This window comes from Nylanderia fulva, unplaced genomic scaffold (assembly GCF_048542155.1).
Source record: "Nylanderia fulva isolate GAGA-0341 unplaced genomic scaffold, ASM4854215v1 Scaffold15, whole genome shotgun sequence".
Classification (NCBI taxonomy): Eukaryota; Metazoa; Arthropoda; class Insecta; order Hymenoptera; family Formicidae; genus Nylanderia; species Nylanderia fulva.
Window position 1 is genome coordinate 2,060,636 of NW_028189730.1, and position 20,291 is coordinate 2,080,926.

The 20,291-nt window shown below is 34.6% G+C and overlaps 2 protein-coding genes across 2 annotated transcripts; both read right to left on the reverse strand.

The window, feature by feature from the left end:
- Positions 1–706: 706 nt before the first annotated feature.
- Positions 707–6,950, reverse strand: LOC114939080 (B9 domain-containing protein 1). The gene is made up of 6 exons (XM_029313314.2): positions 6,552–6,950; positions 4,797–4,908; positions 4,512–4,620; positions 2,057–2,175; positions 1,244–1,418; positions 707–1,152 (listed from the first exon to the last, which is right to left on the reverse strand). The coding sequence occupies exons 1-5, from the start codon at positions 6,675–6,677 to the stop codon at positions 1,315–1,317; spliced, it is 570 nt and encodes a 189-aa protein (XP_029169147.2). The 5' UTR covers positions 6,678–6,950; the 3' UTR covers positions 707–1,152; positions 1,244–1,314.
- A 141-nt stretch (positions 6,951–7,091) lies between these two features.
- On the reverse strand, positions 7,092–12,305 carry LOC114938987 (aconitate hydratase, mitochondrial). The gene is made up of 9 exons (XM_029313198.2): positions 12,133–12,305; positions 11,010–11,164; positions 10,775–10,941; positions 9,946–10,698; positions 9,652–9,854; positions 9,177–9,465; positions 8,795–9,068; positions 7,942–8,290; positions 7,092–7,829 (listed from the first exon to the last, which is right to left on the reverse strand). Exons 1-9 carry the CDS (start codon positions 12,163–12,165, stop codon positions 7,689–7,691), a joined length of 2,364 nt encoding a protein of 787 aa, XP_029169031.2. The 5' UTR covers positions 12,166–12,305; the 3' UTR covers positions 7,092–7,688.
- Between the last annotated feature and the right edge of the window lie 7,986 nt (positions 12,306–20,291).

The window sequence follows — 20,291 nt, forward strand, 5'->3', positions numbered from 1 at the left end:
GGTTCGAGATGAAATATCCCGAACGTAATATTCAGCGATATGTAAAGCGGCTGCTTCGGTCAGCTGTAATCGCGCGAAAAATCGAAGCTGCTACCGACAGCTTTTCCGACCGTCAAAGGATATACCTATATATTTCGACGTTTTTAATTCTCTCGCGGAAACCAAACGGACCGATATTGTTATCTATTTTTTCCCGTTACACTTCTTACAGTTGCACTTATAGGCGTCCGCAGGATTTTTTTCCCGGAGGAAGCATGATCCAATTTTTTTATTTTTATTTTTTATATTAAATGCACAAATAAATTCCAGTGTTTTTTCAGAAGAAGGGCAAATGCTTAATTTTTTTACTGATGCTTTATCGCAATCGCATACTTATGGGCGTCCGCAGGATTTTTTTTGGAGGAGACATGATCCAATTTTTTATTTTTATTTTTTATATTAAATGCACAAATAAATTCCAGTGTTTTTTCAGAAGAAGAGGCAAATGCTTAATTCTTTTACTGATGCTTTATCGCAATCGCATACTTATGGGCGTTCCGCAGGATTTTTTTCCCGGAGGACGCATGATCCAATTTTTTATTTTATTTTTATATTAAATGCACAAATAAATTCCAGTGTTTTTTCAGAAGAAGAGGCAAATGCTTAATTTTTTTACTGATGCTTTATCGCAATCGCATACTTATGGGCGTCCGCAGGATTTTTTCCCGGAGGAAGCATGATCCAATTTTTTTATTTTTATTTTTTATATTAAATGCACAAATAAATTCCAGTGTTTTTTCAGAAGAAGAGCAAATGCTTAATTTTTTTACTGATGCTTTATCGCAATCGCATACTTATGGGCGTCCGCAGGATTTTTTTTGGAGGAGACATGATCCAATTTTTTTATTTTTATTTTTTATATTAAATGCACAAATAAATTCCAGTGTTTATTCAGAAGGAGGGCAAATGCTTCATTCTTTTACTTCCCAAGAGAGAACAAATGCCTCCTTCCGGAATCATCTGACTTAGAACCACGTCAAATTTAATAAATCCCTCGTAAAGGGTTAATCCATCCTCTCTTCCGCATTTCTCCCTTTTCTCGATCTTTTTCTCTCCTTAAGGTGTTTATTATCGCCGAAAATGGAGCTGTATCTCTTATTTCACCGTCGACATCTGGCAAAAAGGGCGCAAAATTATACCTCGAAAAATCACACCTCGATTACTCATCGGGATATTATTTATGAGAGCGCAGGGTGTATTGTACCTCTTTGATAAGATGATCCCGCACGGCAGAGTAATCCTCTTTCGAGCCGAGGAAGTTTAACGATCCTGTTATCATTTCTTCCATTTCTCGCCGTTGTCGTAACCCAACTTGAACAAATCCTTCAAAACGACGTTGAACGTTAAGGTAACGACTCCCTCGACTCTCATGCGTGTGACTGCAATATTGCGAAACACAGAACTTGAGGGGAAAAAAATTAACAGTATAGCGAGAGAAACTTGTGCAAAAAAAAAACAATAAAGAAATATTATCAATTTTGATATTATCGAGATGAGGGAGGTTTATAAGAATTTTTTTTTATTTAAACAAGTAATCAATTTTTCCCCAAAAGTATATCATCATTTTGCATCTCGGGAAAAATTGTTTATATATGTAACAATATAAAATTATATATGAAATATGTCCATACATAATTAGATAATGCTTTTTTATACATAATTATATAAATTTATATATATTTACAATAAATAAGTATTTCTTCATATATATAAATATATATGTTTCATATATAATTTGACATAATTATATACGGACCCTTAAAATTTATATAATTATGTATAGAAATGGACATACATAATTATACAATTATTTATATATAATTAAATGTAAGAAATGTTTTCCTGGGGTCTAACAAAGTGGGATTATCCCTTTGGTTGAGAAAGCCTGTAAGACGGCTTAATTTGATAATCTAGCGAATATATATCATCTGATTTTTCCCTTCGTTTCTCCGTTAATTACATTAACGTCAATATGTATGGATGCGCTAATGAGAAACGTCTCGGTGCATCTCCTTATGTTCTCTGCCGCCTCCGGATGCTAGGATGGCGGGATCAATTAATTCCGGTCTCCTGCCGGTTAACCACTCCATGAAACGTTGCAACGTGGACGAGGACTCCGGTACGTAGACGGAAACCCTGCGTGATTATCGAGATTTTAGTAAATAAAACATGCTCGTGAAAATACTTTCGGCATCTCACAAGGGATGATGCTACGCGGACTTATACAATATCCTCCATAAGTTTGGAAACACCTTGCATTTCACAGTTAAAGAATTGCTTGACAGCGATCTGTTATAAATAAAAATATCATTTAAATATTTTACGTTTATTTGATGATTTATTTATACAAAAAATCTGCACAGATCTGTCAAAAGGACAGATTCTTAATTTAATTTAAGAGAAAATAAAAGAGAAATAATTTAAAATTTAAGAGAAAAATTCTCTAAAGAAATTCTTTAATTATAGATAACATGCAAGAATATAAACTTATAATAATCCTTAAGGTTCGCCAGTAATAATTAATAAAAATTTTTCCTCAATGGTAAAAGTCGACCAAATTAGCAATCATTTATTATAGATAATTAGTTAAAATACATTGTCTGAGGTATGCAGTGAATTTGATTTACTGTATTAATTTATTTTGCATTTACTTTTGGTATGTAACATATTTTCATATATGAATTTATAATTAATTGTTGCGATGAAATGTATTAAAATTATAATTATTTTTATGTAACTTTTTATAGATTTACTTGTGAAAAGAGCTGCAATGACAGCCGAAACGTTGTATTTTAACTAATTATCTATAATAAATGATTGCCAGTTTGGTCGACTTTTACCATTGAGAAAAGATTTTTATTAATATAAACTTAATCGAGTGTTTTTTTATCAATATATTATTTAAAATATTATTATTAATCATGATAACAAAAAACAGTCTTACAAATGAACATTTGTTATTTATTTTATAAGTATCCTTTACAAGTTTGGAATCGCATGGCAGCGATCTGTCATAAATAAAAATGTCATTTAAATATTTTGCGATTTATTGATACAAAAAATCTACACAGATCGCTGTCATACGATTGTTTAACTGTAGAATGTAAGGTGTTTCCAGACTTATGCAGGATATTGTATACGCGGAATTATGATCGAATATCCTGCTTCGATACGGACTTAACAGACTGAAAAAGTGTTATTTGCAAAAAAAAAAAAATAAATAAATTTTCACTATCACGTACGTCGACACGTATCGCATTCTTCTTTATCAGGTATGTCGAACTTTTTCTCTTTTTCTCTCCATTTGTCGAATTTTTCCAATACCTGATTGAACACTATGTCCGATTTTTTTTATATTCGGAGAATTTAACTTTAAGCATACGATTTCCTGGCATAAAATCCCTAAAATTTCAAGTTTGATCGTCGGAAAGATCCGTTTTTACAAATAATACAAAAGATTAATCGCTTAATTAAAACAACAATACACGCATGTGGATTTACTCTCCCGCCTTTTTTCTGCCTATTGTATTTCTTATTATTTTTTTTTCTTTTATATGTACAGATGATTTATCGTGGGAACGCGTCGTATATATAATCGTCGGAAAAATTGTTTTTCCGCAAAATCCGGTGATCGGATTTTCCGGCGCGCGCGACGAGAACTAGCGAATGGAATAACGCAGAATAATAGAAAATACATATTTCCCTCCGATATATATGAGCGATACGTGCGATGCCATGCGAACGCACGAACAAATGAACGTTTACCTTAAACGCGATGGGTAAAAAAGAGCGCGAGAAAAAAGTATTGTAAGTTGCAACGCAGTTCGACGTAAAAAGAGATTAAATCACGCGTGTGTACATTCGTAAGAGAAAAACATTGGTTTTTTCTTCTTGTTTCGTTGGCAGCTATAATGCTGCCGGCTTCATGAATAATAATGTCATTTATAAACGCGCGTTCTCCCGAAGAGAGAAAAACTCACGTTTCCGGGCCACTGAAAATTTGATATTTATTTTCGCGCACTGATCGATGGCCGGATTTGAGAGAAAGAGTTTCTTCAAAGGTTAACATAACGCGAGAGCTAGAGATATTCCATAAATCAATGAATAATGTAATATATATATATTATCTACGGATACATATATACATATATATATACATATTATACACATATATATATATATATATATATATATATACATATATATATATATGTATATATATGTATATAATAATATTATATAATTTTATATATATATATATATATATATATATATTGTATATATATATATACATATATGTATTCGACCTTTTCTCGGTGTTGTAATACGTCTGGATTACAAAATGTAAAATCAACATTTTCCATCGTTAAGAACCTGAGACTCGAGCATACAGATATATTTCTACGGCATATATTTTCTCAATATGTTTTCAAAATAACATTTTCTTTCTCTCTTCCGTCTTCGAATAATACCTTTTCTCGTGATGTCCCGTTTTCAAAGGTAAATGACATACTCCGTATCCTCTAATGACGTCACGACCGAACCAATCCAATCCGTAGATCAACATAATAAGTTGTGGCCCTGCGGCAAAAATGCATTACTTGTAATTGGAAATAATCTAGAACGCGCATTTTTTTATACATTTATTTTTTTACGCTTGTGCACGCGACAAAAATAATTTGTAATTTTTAAAAAATTTAATTATTATTATAGGCTCGTGTAAAATTCAAACTAAAATAATTTAAGTTTGCTCTTACATCCGTGCGGATTTGTACTTTTGAACGTAATATCCAGGGGAAAATTCCAAACGACGAGGTTCCTCGGATCGTTACTGCATTTGCACATTTGCGTCAAACCCTCTTCGATTCCCTGCAACGAATAAAAGAATAATTCAAATTGTCAATACACAAATTGTTGCATCTTAAGCGATTATAATGACTCGAGCAAAAAGCAAATTCTTTACGAGCGTATTATTTTTTTACTTTTAGCTTTATGAATGAAGGCATTTTTGCGATCTTATTACCGTGAATGCATTTTATTCCAAAGAAGCCGACAGGAAACTTTGTTTTCTTTTTCGCTTTATATTATTTTATAAAGTCTCTTATTTTATTTTTATATGCGGAATAACTTTTATAAAAAATTAATTAAGGCAAATTAATTAATTTTGCATAGTCAGCCCCGGCTGATACAAATATTGTCAAGATAATACTGAGTAATTTTTAAAAGATTTTAGCCGTCGCTTATTTTTATTAACACGAAAGTAAGTGATTGAGTGTGCCTCAGTAAATAAAAAATATAAATGAAAATTTATAATGCATAGGGGTTTGCAAATATGTATCTATGCAAAACGAGGTTTATCTCACTTTATTCGATATATTCTAAACGCTAAATAATTATAATTTCTATAGTAATTAGATATAAATTATAATTATTTCGCACTTAGAATATGTATCGTGTCATAGCAATTAAAAGTTCTTTTAAACCTGTATAAGTTTTTAAAACTATATAAAAGTAAATTTTTATCTTAATTGAAAAGCATTTCAACTTTACACAGCTTATTATGCTTTCCATGTAAGTTTATTGCAGGCAAAGGAAAAATATGACATAATTTTTAATGCTTTTACTCATAACTTTCTACCTTTCTAACTTTCTTTTATTATGTCAGAAGTGAGAAAACTAAAAATTACATCCATATCTGTTTCTTGGAAACAGGTATTCTTTGCTTATGCATAAGAATAGGGGGAAAAATTAAGGTCTTATTTTTTTTATTCCCGGACATCGTATTAAATTTGTTATCACGAAACAAAGTATAAAGTTTCTCAGTAGTATTTTTATCGCAAAGCATACTTTGAGATAGTGCCCAACAAAAATATTATAAAAACAATATATAATTAAATTTCCCTTGTTTTTCAAAAAGACGATACAATATATGTCACTTTTGTACATATTTAAATATATTACTGGAATTAATGGTCAATCTCTCGACACACAGTTAATCGTATTATTTAAGTAATTTAATTTCCCGGAGCTATAAATCATGTAAAATAATCAATTATTAAAAAGAGACATGCATGCTAATAAACATGACAAATTTCTCTGCAAATTTGGATTAAATCGTGCATAATTTAGAGATTTCAAATATTGATTATAATTGAATCTCGCTATGAAACTATATACAGTCATACAACTCTTGCATTTTGTATCCACATGATTTACAATGGTTTATTGTTAGCGAAAGGTAGAGAAATTATAAGCAATAATTTAATGTAACAACTGACGGAATGTTCCAAATTAATTCAATTCTCTCTCTTTCAGTATTCATTAATATAAAAAAAAAAAAAAAAAAAAAACACGTACGCACAGAAAACAGATTATATAAAGTTTTTTTCTTTTCCAACATAATCCAATACGGCAGTAAAGTGGCCTAGATTGCCGAGAAGATTCCTTTTGTGACAATTCTAATGTAATTTTATTGCTTTCTTTGACTTGATTTGATTATTGTGAAAGCTTACCGTGACTACATTCCATTCCGGGCCGAAATGAAAACTGTACTTGCAATAAACGTTATCGGCCTCATAGAATTCCGCATGCTCAATGGATCCGGTAATGGACAAAAAAAATTGTCCCTCCACTGACATAGTACTTGTCGAACTTGTCAACTGTGCTTTCTTTTTCAGCTTTTTTGATAGTAGAATAAACTGTGACACTTGACTTGAAGAGCGGACGCAAACAATCCCTTAACTCTCTGTTTGTGTCATCGTACCTTACGCTGTTGCCATGGAAGCACACCTGGTCGACACATACATATGTTGTTGTAAGCATTTCTTGGGGATTTTTCCCTGTTTTTTTTTGTCCTAAATTAATTTAAAATTATGTTGTCTAAATCAAATTTTTATCAGAATAACAATTTACCGAAAAAGAGAATATTCTAAGAATTAAATTAATTTTACTTTATTTTATTCTTTCTTAAATGTTTACGTTGTTTTTTTTTTTTTTTCATTTGTATTTCTTGGGAAGAGACTCTTAAAATAAGGGAATTAATAATGCGCGACTCCTTGGCTAATAATTTATTTGTTCTCGCTTGCGGCGGGACAATACATTTTTCTTCCTAAATCGGTCAACAACTAGAAAATGACGTTTACCAAGTGTCTTCTTGGTAATCGTCCTTGGTTGATGAATAATATGTACATGTAACAACGCCACGACCTGCGATTCAGAGACGAACGCGATCCGTCAATACGATCGCAATTATTTCGGCGTATCGCAGAGAATAATAAGTATCTTAATCTCTTCTTCACGTCGCACATAAGTATTGTCAAGTAGAAGCGCCAAGGGAGGAAGAGAAGAAAAATCAATGATGAAGAAAAATCGATTTTTCTTAAAAACACGTTATCTAAAAAATATATCTAAGACTAAGATTTTAAAAAATTAAAATCCTCCAAGTGTTTTTTTCATATATATGGCTGCTAGGCACTATGGCATATACATATATAATTCGCTTATCCGGGAAACAAAATTAATAGTAACGACATTATGCGCCTCGATCGACCTTGCCTCATTCTGCGACGGCACGTTCTCTCCATTTATCACACAAATGCGTTGCGCGTTATATAACAATCGGCTAATTTTCCGCGAGTCGGATACTCCATTTATCGTCCGCTCGAAATTTCCTTCATGCGATTCAAGGCGGAGCCGGCTTTGAACCAGGTGATCTGTTGCTCGTTCAGCGTGTGATTCAAGGAGATGGTGTCCACCTTGCCATCCTTGTGTTTGATTTGCGCTTGCACCGGCTGCAAGGATGAATAAATAATTAATTAATAAATTAGGAAACGTTCGAGAGAGACGTGGGAGTCTTAGACGGAATACATTAAAGAGAAAGCGATCTTAGATCCTTTCACGAACCTTGCCGGCTGCCAGGTCCTTCAGTCCAAGAAGACTGATCTTGTCGTTGGGCTGGATTTTATCGTAATCGGCAGGGTTGGAGAAGGTCAACGGCAGAAGACCTTGTTTCTTCAGATTCGTCTCGTGGATACGAGCGAAGCTCTTGACGATGATCGCGCGACCGCCAAGATGACGCGGTTCTAGAGCTGCGTGCTCCCTGGAGGAACCTTCACCGTAATTTTCATCGCCTACGGCGACCCATCTCACTCCCTTCTTTTTGTAATCGCGCGCGACGTCCGGCACGGCGCCCCATTCGTTTGTCAATTGGTTCCTGATCTTGTTCATCTCGCCGTTTTCAGAATTGACGGCGCTAAAAAAAGAAGAAACGACCAATTAATTAATTAATAAAAGCTGTACAGCTTTAAGGAGATCCTGACCATGACTGTTTTACCGACTTTGAGTTCAAGGGCTTTTCTTTTCTTTTTATTGACTATACGAATTGAAAAATCCTTCTCCACGATTAAAGTACTGATGATAATAAACGAGGAGCGCTGTAATTTTGTATAAAAAAACAATAAGTTAAAAAATTACAGTTTTTATCGGCCTCTTGCATCAGCTCATAACAATACTTATTCAATACAAAAGTTCTGCAGTTTATTTGTGCACAAAATATGACGCTCTCAATATAGATGACATGAAAGAATAATACAAAAGTAATAAAAAGAAGATTAAAAGCTTGTGGAGAATTTTTCAATCTGTATATTCAATAAAAAGTGAATTTAACCTAACTTAAAGTCGATAAAACAGAACAACGGCAGCGAATTTTGGCCATTTTTTTCATCATATACTTGCTTCAGACGTTCAAGTAGCTTACCCGAGAAACATGTTGTTGGAAATATTGTCGAGATGACCACGATATTTGAGCCACGGACCGGCCGCGGAAATGTGATCCGTTGTACATTTGCCTTTGACCTTAATTAGGATCGTCAGATCCTCCAAGTCCTTGCCGTCCCATTTGTCGAAGGGTTCCAGCAACTGTAATCTTTGGCTCTTTGCATCCACGTCGACCTTCACTTTACTACCGTCTGACGGCGGTGCATCATAAGTGTCTACACCGGGATCGAAACCGCGACTAGGCAACTCATCACCTGCAAGCACATAAATATATTCATTAATAATAAACATATATATATATACATTTTCTTTATTTCTGCTGTTAATTATGCAACATACACAAATTGTTGTTATCGACTAACCATACGGATTGTCGAGAAGGAACTCTTTTCCATCTTTGCCCTTCAATCTGTCGCTGACAGGATTGAAATCGAGTCGACCAGCAATGGAAAGAGCGACGACAAGCTCAGGACTGGTCACGAAAGCGTGTGTCGCCGGATTAGCGTCGTTTCGACCGGTAAAGTTTCGGTTGTACGATGTGACAATTGTGTTTTTATCACCCTTCTTGATATCCTGACGATCCCATTGGCCGATGCAAGGTCCGCAAGCATTAGCCAGTACCGTGCCGCCGAATTCACGAAGAGTTTCAGCCTGGAATAAATTAATGCAATATAATAGAACATAGTTTCTTGATACTCTGAATAAATCATGTATTGATAGATGATTTGTTATAAAAAAATCTTGAGTTGAATATTCAAGAAAGGCACACGACTGTGTTGTAATAAAATAATATTCAGTCTTGTAAAATGCCTGATATTTGCAAAGATGAATACTTACAATTCCATCGCGCTCGATTGTCGCTCGAATTTGTTCGGATCCGGGTGTGACGTTGAACGCTGCTTTTGCTTTCAAACCATGCTTCAGAGCCTGCTTGGCGATGTTTGCGCATCGACCCATGTCCTCGTAGGAGCTATTGGTGCAGGAACCGATCAGGCCGACCTTGATTTCGTTTGGCCAGCCGTTCTGCTTTGCCGCTTCGCCTGTCATATAAACAATTCATAACTATCCTCATCAGCAATGGAGATAAACGAAGCAGATTTTTTTCTCAAGAGCTTTTCGATCTTTAATTACCCAGTTTCGAGATCGGATGAGCCAAGTCGGGTGTAAAGGGTCCGTTTACGTGCGGTTCCAAGGTAGACAGATCCAATTCGATGATCTGATCGTACTTGGCGTTGGGGTCCGCCGTCAACAGACTCTTGTGTTGATCGGCGGCTCCGGCGATATCTGAGCGTCCGGTCGCCTTCAGGTAATCCTGCATCCTATAATTGTACGGGAAGAGCGAGGTTGTGGCGCCGATCTCGGCACCCATGTTGCAAATAGTGGCCATCCCGGTGCAGCTGATGCTGTCGACACCCGGACCGAAGTATTCTACGATTGCACCGGTACCACCCTTGACGGTCAGAATACCGGCCACCTTCAGGATGATGTCCTTGGGGCTGGTCCAACCCTTGAGCTCACCCGTGAGCTTCACACCGATCACCTTGGGGCACTTGAGCTCCCAGGGGATATTTGCCATAACATCGACGGCGTCTGCACCTCCGACACCGATGCACAGGCAACCTAGACCGCCACCATTCGGCGTGTGCGAATCGGTACCGATCATCAGCAGGCCTGGGAAGGCGTAGTTCTCGAGAATGATTTGATGGATGATGCCAGAACCGGGATTCCAGAAGCCCACGCCGTATTTAGCACCAGCTGTCTTTAAGAAATTGTAGACCTCTTTGTTGATGTCCTTGGCACGCTTAAGATCCTGATCCCCACCGATTTGTGCCTCGATCAAGTGATCGCAGTGGATGGTGGAAGGCACCGCGACCTTTGGTAGGCCTGAGAACGAGAAAAATAATTAGTTATCTAATAAATCGCGATGACGTTGATAATCTAACATGATAAGTGATCTTACCGGAACTGATAAATTGTAACATTGCCATTTGCGCGGTCGCGTCCTGCATAGCGACGCGATCCGGTCGCAATCGGAGATAGCTGGTACCGCGAACGATATCCTGCTTGGCAGGTTCATCGAGATGGGAGTAGAGAACCTTCTCGGATAAAGTCAGTGGCCGATTCAATCTGAAAAGAGTGAGAAAATTGAAATAAATCGCGATACAAAAGCGATCTCCTGTTTTCTCTCTTCTTACCTCTTTTTGACCACTTGGAGATTTTCTTCTAGCTTGTCATAGGGCAGATAACTAGTCGAATCGAATTTGGACATTGCTACTTTTGCTGCGGCGAAGCTCAAAGGACTTGCGCTGAAGCATCGTTGCTGAATGTCCGCCGCTAAAGCGGACAATTTCTGCAAAGTAAACAAATCATTTTGTTAAGTAGATGTTACATCATGCTGATTTTTTCATACGCGTCTGACAGGTGTATATATATATATATATATATATGTATACATATATAATAGTCAGAAACAAATCGTATCACGTGCCAGCCAAAATTTTTGTCATATATGCTGCGCAATGCTCTGTTTATTTCTGACTCCAATTACGTAATTAGACCGGACATGCGTGACATTTGTTGCACTTGAGATATTAATTTCATAGATAAGCCACGTAAGAAATACATCAATTGTAAATAAATAATGATAACCCTTGACTATGCACAATAATAATTACACCGCGATATTTTACAAGAGTGTTGATAAGCAATACAATCAATTTTCTTCCTAATATTTTATTTAATTAATTTAATAAAAAAAATTTGTCATTTTTTCACAACCCTCTCCCCAATTATTTCGATTCAACTTTAAATCTCGCGCCTCTTTCACACACCTGCGCCACACAATATATACGTATTGAATCTAATGTCCTCGAAAAGCGAGCAATATATACATAAACTCAGTTTGGCACGATTACGTAATGTCTCTACGACACTTCGACCCGCCTTATTCCTCATTCTTGGATTCGTTCGAATTCACGAATTTTGCGACATTTACTCGCCGAACAACCGCCAACATATGCGCCTCATACTCCTCCAATGGCCGAGAAATTTTCCAGTTAGTTAAACATGTGCTCCGAAAAATCGGAGCAGCGAGAGACTCCTCGAGCGGAAAAATATTATCTCGTTAGCTCCGGAAAACGTCAATCATTCGCGTCACCAATTCTGGAGAGTCTCGAGTCGGTCTGGCTGACACTGCGCGAAGGCCGCGTCAATCGTCAGGGGTCAAATAGTATTGACCTCCTGATGACAAGTGGAGGGAACGAGGAAGAGAGCCCGAAGCGCGCAAATTCCTTTGTGTCACGCAATTTTTGTCTTTACCTGTGCACGAAGAACACGCGTGCAGTATGACATGTTGAGAATTTAGGGATCCTGCTGTCTGTTAATCTCTCCCGTGACTCGAAGGGCGCAAGCGCGTGATGCGAAGTGGTTCGCCCTCGTTGACCCTTGTGGCAGCTCTTCTCGAACCGGCCACTACAAGGAAACTGAGAGAAGAATAGTTCACGTCGGTGTCGCTTCATTTCTGCGCCTGCGCACAAGTTGCTGTTTACTCCGTTTTGAATCACAATGAATCAGTATGTGCTTGCGCAGACTATGTTATCTCTTGGAAAAACATATCACTTATATTTTATCTTTATTTTTATTTGCTTTAAAGAATACTTACCAGCTCGTAAAAGGATCTACGGTAAACAGTATACAACATTTTATTTTCATCATTGCAGTTATAATTAAAAATTTGTAATTGACAGGAAATCTCGAGAGTGCATATAGATAAGATTCAATGACAGATAAGATAAAGTATATCACATGCTTTGCAATATCTGAAATAATTTCATCAAATGTAAATATTGATCTTTATTAGTGATAAAATTGCCTGTTTATCGTACATTGCGTATGAATAAGTGAAGACGTCTTTATTGTACATATTTTGCAATTTTCATTTATTCAAGTTTTGCGAGAGAGTCAATTTATAGAATTTGTTTAAACAATTTTCTTTTACTTGCTCAATGTTTGTGAAAAATATTGTCTAACAAAAATTCTATTTATTAAAAATATTATCTAAATTAATTCAAATCAAAATTCTAAAATGTTTATTCTTCATAAATCGACAACTACATCGAAGCGCTCTCTATTAATGTGAAACGTTTCGTTGCTGGAGAGATTCAGCAGCAATATGTAGTACCAGCAATCGATAAAGAAAAAGTCATTTAAATATTTTATGATTGTTATATTTTGCGTGACATTAAACCGCGATCTCGCGGTTTTTATTTTAAAAATTTTATTAAAAAATTTTGAGAGAAAATTAATTTTTATTTTTTAATAAAATAATTATTAATGCCATTTTTTCGAAAATAATATTTATTTATAGCAAAATTATTATTATTATAATCAGTAAACATTCTTTATTAATTGCAATTATTAAATTATTAATTTTATTAATATATTAACATCTACTTTTTTCGAAATAATCAAAGACGTAAAATAGACAAGTGTTATATTTTTATATTCAATAAAATTTTATTATAATAATTGAATTTCTTCACATTCATTATTTAGAAATAGCGAAATTGACGGGCAACTGCGTTGATTTTCTCTCGAGATATCGAACAGAATTCCTCGCCGGGTTAAAGGAGTATTAAGCGAGGTTGAAAGAGCGTTATTATAGGCGCGATGGAAGTCCTTGACACGATTAATCCATTGTAGGTGGACCAGAGCAAATTTCGACACGTGCTTCTCTGCACGCGTTTAAATCGCTAACAATCCGTTTGTTGATCGGCGATTTATCGGTACGCGAACGGAATTTACTTTCAGCCTCCGTTAAAGGTGTCGTCGAATCTCATTCTCGAGGTAACTCGCTCGACGATTATTATTATGGATTATGCGTAACGTCGTTATGCGACATACGCAACGACAAATCGACAAGGATCGCGAAAGAGAAACTTGGGCGAGCGGGATTCTAATTGAAATTGCGGAGCGATTACGCACTGTCAAATTTAAATGGAGAACACGGAGAAACTATATGCATGTCACGCTGTCATCGTACAATAAAATGAAAAAAGGTTCAAAGATAAAAGGCCATTAACTCTAATGTGAGATAAAATATAGGAAACAAAAAAGTAGCAGGAAGAATTTATCTATATTATTTATTTTTTAATCAATATATTATTAAACAATTTATTAAATTAATAAATTATTTAATAATATATTGATTAAAATTTAAATATGTATATATATATATATATATATATATTTAGATATTAATAAATATTTAATAATCTATTATTTTTAATAATTAATATATTTAATTTTAATAAATTTTAAATATATTAATATTTTTTAATCTCTTTTTTATATATGTAAATATTTTAATTATTATTATAATTAATGATTTATTATAAATAAATAATTAATTAAATATTTATATATATATATATATATAATAAATATTAAATTTAATGTATATAAAATATTGGGTTATGTCTTAAATTTCAATCTCAATTATTTTTAATATAAAATAATTTTTTATTATTATAAACATCAAGATAACATCAAAATTTTTTGCAATTTGATATTATTTTGACGAACAAAAAATCACCATATTTTGACATTATTTTGACATTTCTGTTCTCCTTTGGGTTATTATATTGCACTGACACAATTTTACGTTTAAGTACGATATTTTACATTTCTCGACAATATTATATGCTGCGTTTCAACGTGTGACCTAACCGAACAACCTGACGAAGCCGCGGGCGATAATGGCGAAAGTAATAATGGTTCGCTCCAGTTTCCCCGAGGCTACAATTGTGAGTTGTTACACCCCCGCCTTTTATAGCGACGCGTTAACGTAATCATTTACCGTAAATCCCTAGATTCTACTGATACGTATAAATTTCCGCATTAATCCGGTTCTCATATATAAGCGGTTCTCAATAAATGATCAAAGGAATTGTTGTTCGATATGTCTCCTTTAAAGAACACTTTGCATCATTTTTTCCGCACCTTAGGAAAATTCACAAAAAGTATTATTTGTTTTGTGTCGTGGAAATTTGAATACTTTGAGAGAAAAAATTCTCACTCGGATTTTTCATGTTAACATTTTTTTCTTCTCACTCGTAATTCTTTTTCTGACGCTAAACATTGCGTATTACGGTTTCCCTCGGGCGTTTCTCGACGTAACAACGCTGATATAAACGTCGCTTGAGGCTTAAGTTCGCTTCGATATCGGCCGAAAAATCGAACCCAATACATCCGAATTGACGTGCGAAAGAAAAAGGTCACGCGAGCTATCGAACACAAAATTTCTTATGACAGCGTTCCTTGCGCGAAGATTTGACAAAAAGGAACCAGATTTGTCCGAAAAAAATATTCTTTAAAATTTCAGCAGCAACTTAGCAGTTTGCTAATTTAGAATGCGTTTCAAATTATAATTACTAATTACACATAAAATGACTGTATAAATCATTATAAATAAATACAGAAAAAATATAATTAATAAATATATAGAAATTATAATTGCATATAAAAATAACTGTATAAATTATTATAAATAAATGCAGGAAAAATATATAAAAAGTCACTATAGAATACTTTATACATAGTATGACAGTGCAGATGGAAATCCGTACCAATATGCTGGAAGAAAAGAAGAAATATAAGACAGCTGTTGCTACAAATCGCTTTCAAATAGAGTCATCAAAATATACCTAAAAAATTAGGTATCCCTGTACATCTGAAATTTAGTTACCATGTCTAAATTTTTAATTACAATTTAACAGAGAATTCCCCGATAAACTGTAGCTTCAAAATATTAGTTATCGTCAGGGTTGGGTAAGTTAATGATTTTTTTAAACCAAGTTAAGTTAAAGTTAATTGCTTATAAAATTAATTTAATTAAGTCAAAAGTTCCATGAACAAAAAATTAATTAAGTTTTAAATTTAATATTAATATTTATTAATATTTTTTATTGTGGTAAATATTAATCAGAAAAACTCTTATAAAATTCTATATTGTCCCACGCTTACCCTGATTTTCAGGGTAAATTCTAAGAGAAAATTCTCCCCGTGTGGTTATCATAGTTAAAAGGTGAAATTTCTGAATTTCGGAAGACGGTAAAAAGCTGAGCTGATATTTTTTCTTCATGAAGGGGTCGACACGTCGCGTCTGCAAAGAGACCGTAAAGAATTTCGGCGAATTGCGCCGAGAAGGAGAGAAAGAGCGAGAGACCGGGCGTGTCTGGTTCAGTCCAGTCTGCGATCCCGTAACCGGACGAAGGAAACAGGAGGGTGTGCGCGATGACGTAATTCTGGAGAAAGCGGTCCCACATGGACCTGTACGGTCCGTAAAAAGCGCGGCGAGATCCCGAGACGCGCGATCCATCAATTACGCGGGAATTATTATTATTTCCTGCACTCTCTCGAGCGAAGTCGCGACTTCGCGCCCGAAGGTCCTCTCTGCGGGTCTCCTTCAGTGACGTCGCGTGGCAGGAATCTCTTCTCGGCGCGAGAGAGGATAATCCATCGCGTGCCTCGTCGGTTCGTAATGCGCGATAATTGCCTTAGACGGGATTCGATTGTTGCGTCGATAAATCGCGTAATGTCAATTAATTTCGAACCGACGCGATTAGAAGATTACATATATCTTCGATGCGCTTTTCGCGAGGGAGGAAGTTAAATTAAGAAGCTATGCATAGAAGAAACCCTGAAGAACTCTCTTTCATATTTTTCTAGTTTTCTTCTTTTTTTATTATTCATCTCTTGAATCTTTGAATGATTGGGATATCCTTGACATAAAGGATTTAGGAGGAGAGAGTGATGTGTCTATGAAGGATAATTTTTTCCAGAGGTGTTGTGATAATTTCATAACGGTATATACTAGCTCGAAGGCCGACCGAATTCATAAAATTGTCATCGAAGCAATTATTTCAGTAAAGACGCGGAAAAAAAATCAGTCGTAACAACGATCGGTATTTCTATCTCTCGATGGCTTCCGGAGATTAAAAGAAAAATCTCCTTAATAAGCTTCCTTATGGTAAAAGTCGAGGTCGAAGAAATTTATCGTCGCCAAGAGATCTACGTGTATAAGCGCTATTTTATTTCTCATTACAAAACACGTGACGCCGCTAATTAGCGAAGTAAACGACTGCGTCGCGAGTTTATTAAGGCGCGCGTGTAACGTTGCGTGGGATCCCTAGTATGACCTTATTTATGTTTTTGGAGAACACTGGAAGAAGTTTTTATGAGAAAAGATAGGAATTTTTGTCGACTATCGTAGTTTGCACTTTCAAATAAAAGGAATAAATGTTATTATAGCAAAACTTTTATTTCTTTTTTTATGTTACGTAAAATATCTCTGCTATTTATACTATATATATATATATATATATATATATATATATATATATTTACTTATTTATTATAGTAATTTATATGTATTAATAATTATACTTTGTTATAGTAATTTGTACATATTTTTTTATATCTTCTTTTTTATGCGTAAAGAAATTGTTCTATTATACCATAATATATATATATTTTTGTAAGCAACACGAAAAAAAAATTTTAAAAATTACTCTAACTTAATAATAAATTATTAATTATTAATAAATATATATAGAAATTATAATTACTAATTACACATAAAATGACTGTATAAATCATTATAAATAAATACAGAAAAAATATAATTAATAAATATATAAAAATTATAATTGCATATAAAAAAATAACTGCATAAATTATTATAAATAAATGCAGGAAAAATATATAAAAAGTCACTATAAAATACTTTGTACACAGTATGACAGTACAGATGGAAATTCGTACCGATATGCTGAAAGAAAAGAAGAAATATACGACAGCTGTTGCTACAAATCGCATTTTCGCAACGAGTCATTCCAAACGAGGGAGTCGCGGGAGAGTCGATACTTGCAAATCGATCAATCTCTCGATAGCGGTCACTTGTCGCGGCAAAAGGACCACGCCCGCGGCTTAGACCCGCGGGCTTCGCCGAAGTGCCGTGTAGCCGTTTACGTAAAAGGAATAAGGCAAAGACACATTGCCTACCATAAACCACGTAGTTCTCGTCCTCTCTCGGAGAGAGATAATTATTACTTATTTATAACTTAAACGTGTGCGCACGCGAGTTCGCCTTTCAGTCTAATTTTACGACTTTCCACATCAGTTGCAGAATAATAGAATAGCGGAGTCTCGAAAAATCGACGCTGACTTTATTTCCTTTCCACATCGATTGCATGAGTGTGTAGAAATATTTAATAGAAATGCAATTGAATTATTTAAAGTGTAACTTGTTCTTCTAGTTAGCCGCGTGAATTATTCTTATTCTTCTGCTAATTAGATAAGTATGTTCGTGTTCTCTCTAGGAACTTCCTTCGCAATTTGACAGTAAACAGCTGTTCCTGGCGTTCTTGATGCTCTTTTAATCATGGTTTTATTTTAATCCTGACCTTGCGTGTATCCTACGTTTAATTTTTTTTTCTCACAGAATTTTGGCGTTTATCTTCTTGAAGATGAACGCATAAGTCCACAAACGCATTTACATCGCTTACAAGGTTACACAATTCTCTCACGAATATTCAATTGTTCTGAATCGATCCTTTTGTAAGTAACTTTCAGGAAACTGAAGAAAGGAAACTAACAATAAAATATATCTCCGAAGTGATATTTATTTATGGTAAATATCGATTCTCTTTTCTCCGAGATTTTTTTTTTTTTTGGTGACAACATTTTTAATTTAAGAAGACTTCATTGGAAAATCAAAAAAGGCTATCCTTTTTTCATAAAATTTTAATTTTAAAATTTTTTCTTAAATTAAAAAGTTATTTATAGCTATTATAGTGCACCGAAAACAAATATTAAATTAATAATTATTTATTTCAATACTGCCTAATAAATCATTTATTTGAAACAAATAAATCTGTTTTAAAAAGGATTTTCTTAGATCAAATAAATATTTTTCACATCAAATCAATATTATTAGTCTCAAATAAATGATTTATTAGACAATATTGAAATAAATATTTATTCGAATTTAATAAATGATTTTTCAATATGTCCGGTAGGATAAAAGGTGTGGGTCTCTCAAATATATTGCAAGCACCGCAAAGATCTAAGAAGAATAAAACATACAGAATCGTTCTGAGGTTGTCAGTAAGCAATTCGCGCTTTGTAAAAAAGCCTGTTAGTAGAACAAGTGTCTCCTTTTCAAGTGACTCTTGCCGTTTTTACGAACGTCGTAATTTTCCAAGAGATTCCTTTCCCTCATCATGATCCACGCAGAATGCGTGAACCATTGCCTGCTTGTCGCACCAAATCGCGAAGTCAGAGCTCAACAAGTTTATATATCCTCGTTATAAGTTGCGTTATCGCTCCGCGTCGTAGATTCAAGGGTGGATCCAATTCAGTTCCTCGCATTCTTCAAACGACATCAGATGTTACGAATTAATTCGCAATGTGTTGCGAAACTGTCAAACGGAACTACGGTTGCGAAGAAGTGATTGCGAAAGCATCTGATTCTTTATTGTTTGATTGAAATTTTTTTTCAACAGCCGATGTTATGATTAAAAATAGATCCTTAACGAGAATAATATTTTTTTCGATGACTCGCGATGAATAACTATAAATAAAAAAAGTGCAAAGAAGCTGATGCTTTTCTTGATTATATAAACCTCTTTTAATCGTTGATAATGTTGTAAATTATGCTAAGTCGGAGTTAATGCGGATTCGATGAGGAAATAAAAGTAAGAAAAATATATATATGATCAATAACTCACAAATATCAATAAAAGCATTATGGTAAAATATTCGCGTCGTAGCATGCAGCCGCGAGTCGTTCTTTCTTTGAATTTTAAAGTGACTTATCATCTTTATCATGTAAAATTAAATGAAGAAAGTGATCGCCTGCAAATATGATGTAATGCTCAGAAACAGCTATCGTTTAATCAAACTTATTTATCCGGTTGTGGTCCTTTCGATCCCACATGTTCGTTCGCCAACTTTATAGATCTCTGCTCATACAATTTCAGAATCAATCGACACTGGGTCGCCTTTCTTGTCGCAAGTTTCTCACGATCAAACGGCAATGACAAAGACGGATATCGGTTTCGCCGGAGATCAACAGTAATGTAGTATAGATTCAATCATAGATCAGTCAAGACAATTCTGGAAAAACCGATTCCGTTAGAATAAAATTTTTTTACGCTAATACCAGAGAAGTCCAACAAAGGGAACCGCTAGATTTCATCGACAAGCTGTCTTTCCTTTAAAAAAGATTAGGAAAAGATACGATAAAGGTTTATCGAAATTCGACGGATTTCATCACGAGAATGCACAAGAGATTCAATGACGCAATTGTTCAGATTTAAGAGCTTCATCATCGATTAACATATATAGCAATGGATTCCGAGCGCTGCACAGAGACGGCTCTCACGTTCCTTCGGAAGGACGAAGCGGGATTATCC

Excerpts from the sequence above, each read along its gene's own strand:
- LOC114938987 (XM_029313198.2), bottom strand. The coding sequence starts at position 12,165 with ATGTCATACTGCACGCGTGTTCTTCGTGCACAG. Across the intron at positions 10,699-10,774 it reads GTTACAATTTATCAGTTCCG|GCCTACCAAAGGTCGCGGTG; the intron begins GTAAGATCACTT and ends TCTCGTTCTCAG. Across the intron at positions 9,069-9,176 it reads CCTTCTCGACAATCCGTATG|GTGATGAGTTGCCTAGTCGC; the intron begins GTTAGTCGATAA and ends ATGTGCTTGCAG.
- LOC114939080 (XM_029313314.2), bottom strand. The coding sequence starts at position 6,677 with ATGTCAGTGGAGGGACAATTTTTTTTGTCCATTACCGGATCCATTGAG. Across the intron at positions 2,176-4,511 it reads ACGGGACATCACGAGAAAAG|GGTTTCCGTCTACGTACCGG; the intron begins GTATTATTCGAA and ends ATAATCACGCAG. Across the intron at positions 1,419-2,056 it reads ATCCGGAGGCGGCAGAGAAC|TCACACGCATGAGAGTCGAG; the intron begins ATAAGGAGATGC and ends GCAATATTGCAG.